The sequence below is a fragment of the Ctenocephalides felis genome, unplaced genomic scaffold, assembly GCF_003426905.1.
Source record: "Ctenocephalides felis isolate EL2017-DRISC unplaced genomic scaffold, ASM342690v1 CF-g0.4_SCAFFOLD_01886, whole genome shotgun sequence".
In the NCBI taxonomy this organism is placed as follows: domain Eukaryota; kingdom Metazoa; phylum Arthropoda; class Insecta; order Siphonaptera; family Pulicidae; genus Ctenocephalides; species Ctenocephalides felis.
In genome coordinates, this window is record NW_020538040.1 from 138105424 (window position 1) to 138110227 (window position 4804).

The 4804-nt window shown below is 30.8% G+C and overlaps 1 protein-coding gene across 1 annotated transcript; it reads right to left on the minus strand.

The window, feature by feature from the left end:
- Nucleotides 1–1596: 1596 nt before the first annotated feature.
- On the minus strand, nucleotides 1597–3147 carry LOC113377520 (TM2 domain-containing protein almondex-like). The gene is made up of 2 exons (XM_026617872.1): nucleotides 2270–3147; nucleotides 1597–2098 (listed from the first exon to the last, which is right to left on the minus strand). The coding sequence occupies exon 1, from the start codon at nucleotides 3065–3067 to the stop codon at nucleotides 2345–2347; it is 723 nt and encodes a 240-aa protein (XP_026473657.1). The 5' UTR covers nucleotides 3068–3147; the 3' UTR covers nucleotides 1597–2098; nucleotides 2270–2344.
- Nucleotides 3148–4804: the final 1657 nt, after the last annotated feature.

Below are 4804 nucleotides of genomic sequence, written 5' to 3' on the forward strand. Positions count from 1 at the left end.
TTTTTTTTTTCGCCGTCATTTTTTAACCAGGGGGCGCCAAAGTGGGCATTGCAAAATCGATCTCGTTTGCGGTGCCACAGATAAATCCGTTGCGCATCGCCTGAAACAAAAAAAAACGAAACTACGTTGAAGAAGTTTGAATCCAGTCCCCCTACCAAAATGAAAGTAAAAAAAGCAAGAAGGAAAAAAATGGCAGCTATTTTAAAAAAAAGTGTCAAAAAAGGCCATTTTTTGGGACGAGAAGGTTCGCAAATTTTTTTTGCGTAATGTTATCAAGTTGTTTGAGGTAGGGGGACTAGGTATTGCAGTGGTGAACAAATTAAAAAAAAATGCAAGTCGATCCGACTTGTAGTTTTTTTTAATTTGTGGCACCGAATTGAAAAAAGTCAATTTGAGAAAAACGTATTTAAAGTTTTTAATATACTAAATACAACATTTAATTTAATGTACGAAATACACCATGGTGTTCAAAGATGCTGACACATTAAAAAGGTCATGTGCATGAGGTATTATAATGAAAAAGAGGCAGCTGGCATACAATAGCTCGCGGAACGACAAAAAAACGTTTTCAGAGGATCATACGTATAGAGAGATATATATATATATATATATATATATATATATATATCTATAACTTCGTCAAAAAAATAGATATTGAGATGATTTTTTTTTTAAAATAATTCTAAGGTTTTTAGCTTTCATAATATCAAAAAATCTCAAAACTGAAACAAAGATAAATAAAAAAGAACAACCCCCTTAAAAAAAAAACAAATCCAATGGTATATGTATCAGCATGTAAATATAAGATATATAAATATGTAAGCATTAAATACTAAATATAAATTAATACAGGTAATCCCATTATAACACGGTTCAAGAATTGAGAACGTCTGACTTACAACACAGTACTTTTATAGCACTTTTTTTTTACTCTAACGTGGTTCGAGAATTGAGCGAACCCTAATAAAGTAAAAATATAGTAAAGTACTTTATCTAATTTGAAATTAGTGAAATGCCCGTACAACAGCTCAATAAACTAGTGTCAAAGAAACCTATTTTTTAAATGAAGATATTATCAATGAAATGAGCTCAGACTTTAAAAGAAAACTTTGCAAAGAATTTATATTATCATCAGTAAATAAGGATATGGTGTTTACATCAATTGATGTGCACGAAGCACATTATTTAGCACTACAATTTATACACCAGCTTGTTTTTATTGAAAATATTATTTTTGTTTTAATTTTAATAAAACAGAGTTACGAAACAAATAATTTAGATAAATTACAGAATATTTTTGTAAGAGTAACTTGTAATTATGATAGGCTCCAAGGCTCAAAATCAATCAATAAATCATTTTCACAAAGTTTTATGTTGAATAATTAAAGACCAATTTTTAAATCTTTGCCTTTCATTTGATGTATTGCCTTAGAAGAACTTACTTATACAGGAATACCCCGTTTAACGCAGGGGTTACGTTCCATCAAAGTAGAGTGCAATGCAAAACAGCGCTAAAAGAGTTTATCTTTACATGAAAATATTGGAGTTAGGGGTAAACGGCAGGAAATTGGTCCGGTATTAAATTTAAAAAGTATGTATTTTTTACTAAAAATAAAACCAAACATTTATTTCTTAAAGCCCAAATTAATAGCACATTATTTCTTGCAAAAATAAAGATAAAATATAAATAACAAAACAAATATTCTTGAAAAAACAAATAACATTCTAAGTCAGTCATATTTAGTTAGCCTTCCGCATTTTCAGTATTTTGCCGTTTTGTGACAAAGGCGTCTAATGTTGTTTCACTTTTTCTTTTGCTTCATAAACGGATAGAGCATCTCTAACACCACGCCTTACTTTAGAGCTTCTGTCAAAATTTGGATCATTTTTCAATGAATTGATCCATTATTTCAGTTATGGTAGACAAACTCCTTTTTACAAACACCATCGAAAGTTCTTTTTGCTTTTCCACTGAATCACTGCTGTCAACATTTTTGTTTCCTTCTTGTTCAGTTCATTCCTTGAGGTCACCATTAGAAAGACTGCTCTACTTATTGAATTATTTCTTCGACATCTTCCTCATTTATCCCTTCAAAACCTGGGTTGAAATAAAAGAGCACTAAACCAAAACAGCGCTAAATCATATGGCATAAAGAAGAAGGTGATAGCAATTACCAGTTTTATTGGTGTTATAGACCAGAAATAATAAAAGTACATCTAAAAAAGTACAAAGTATCATATATTCGTTACATTCAATTCAATCACTTACATTAAATTGTATCTACAAATTATTAGCACTTATTATCACTGCAACAGTTCAATCAAAGTCATGAAGATTGATTTGTTATAAAAACAGAGATCCATCTGCAGGACCTAAGTAATGTAATGAGATTAGAATAACATCAATAAGCGTCCAAACTCCCAATCCTCCAAATGAGAATAACTTTCCAATTCCCTCTTGCCAATGGCCTAAATAAAATCTGTCGGCACCAAAACCTCCAAGTGTTATACTAAGTATAAGAGCTGTGGACCAGTGATATCCTCCGGTCCAATCACACTTAACATTTTTTAAAAAGTTTCTTTTTCCAAGGCATAGAACATCTGGGTTCACCGTACAGTTCGTCCTGTAATGCTGCTTGGGGGTTGCTATAGAATTACAGTTTGCTTTTTGGGCGCATGTATGCTCCCAATGTTCTGTTTGGTGGCAGTATTGGCAAGTCATTACCCTAAAGAACTCTCTATTCCCGTGGCAGTCGACATTTGGCCGAACTGTGCAAGATACATTTATTTGAGCACCATATGTACAATTGTCATTTAGTTTGCAGTCTAGACATGTAGGCAACAATTTATAACATTCATCTCGAGAACAATTTGCACCTGTTTCGAGACTTGCTGGAACATGTTGTTTTTGTACAACTGTAACTGAATCGGTATTACTAAAGTTCTTTTTTTCGTCTTTCACAAAGCCTTCCATATGATTGACAGCCATATGCGATTTAATTCCGTTAAACATTACAACTAATACGATAATTATTACACTTTTTATATTTAATTTTACACATGCCATAACGTATTTATTTACATAACAAAAACCTTGTTTTTCAGTTTTAAGTAATTGTCATATTCGACACTGCACATTGATGCAACTCATTGCAGGTTAATTTCTGACGTTTGCAAAATATTAACCAGGGAGGTATTGATGTCACATGATGATTTAGTATGATTATCTTATATATAAAAAAGATCTAAACATACAAATATCTAGATCTAGACATATAAATTGTAAAATAAATACAGAAACATAAAGAAAGCAATTGAGCACTAAACAAGAGCACGTCGTTGTCATTAGAAGATTATATTGGTGGGCGGAGCTTGTGGTAAATATGACCATGGGATAATAGACAATGCATGAAACTTATTTTTTTGATATAAATTATTAAAATATTATTTTAATATTTATGATTATTTGTGCAAATTCAAAAAAATCGTAAACGTTTGTGGGATGATATTTGCGCAAACTTGCGATTCCAAGTTTGTGCTATTATTCAAGTTTATGATTTGGACACATGTGGCAGCACATATCACTTTTTCAATATATCCGTTATTATGAAAATGCAAAATAAAGGGTTCAATTCTCGGATAAATTAACTGTCAAAAGTTATGTATTTGTTGTGCGATCAGGCGTTTTTCACATATACAGGTAACCCTCGCATAACACGGTACTTCTATAACACGGATTCGCTCTAACACGGTTTAAGAATTGAGACCATCATCCCCCTCATAACACGGTACTTTCGGGTTCGCATAACACGGTTTAAGAATTGAAGAAAGTTTTAATAAAATAAGAAATATAATAAAACCTATGAAAAGTAAACTTTATTTCTAAAATTAGTGAAATCACCGTACAATAGCTGATAAATGTGATGAAATAGCTGATAAATGTGATTTTGCCAAAAGCAAGTAATCGCAAATATAATTTTTTTGCAAAAAATAATGCACGGATCTGGAGGTAGTATAGAAAACTGCTCTGCGGATAAGGATATCTTGCAAAAAAAGGTTTATGTTGGATAGCACTTACTTGTTAATTATGACAAAAAAATCATATAATTCTAGTAATATATATTACTTCTTAAAAAATGAATGAATGTAACAATATTTATTATAAAATCATGATATGTAACATGTTTTTTGAGTTCTTGGAACGTAACCGCTCTTTTTGTACTAGCTATACGGTGATTTCACTAATTTTAAATTAGATACAGTTTGCTTTGAATAGCTTTTATTATATTTCATATATTAGGTTTTTGCTCAATTATCGAACCGTCGTGTTAGTGTGAAACCGTGCTATAAAAGTACCGTGTTATAAGGGATATTCTCAAATATCAAAACATGTTAGAGTAAATCCATCTTATATGGAGCTAAGTAACTACGTCAGTTTTATAGATAGCACCCCAAACGGTTGGCTTTATTAGAATTTCTGTAATAGCGATTAATTTTTTATGGATGCAGCCATAGATAAAATAAGAGTATAAGATGAAGCAATAGCGGATAAAAGCTATTTTCACTTACAGATGTCAATATTGTTAGAAATTAATCCGTTCTGATTCAAATCATAAAGAATACCATTATTAAAATTATAAATTAAATACCTTAGGAAGGCTTAAAAAATACCAATATTGAATTTTTCTAATTTTGCACTTTTTATGCATCTTACATAAATCCTGAATCAATCGTAAAAAGTACTTTTTTGTTATTTCAAATACTTGATTACAATGTAATTATCATACAAATTTTGCTTTTCATA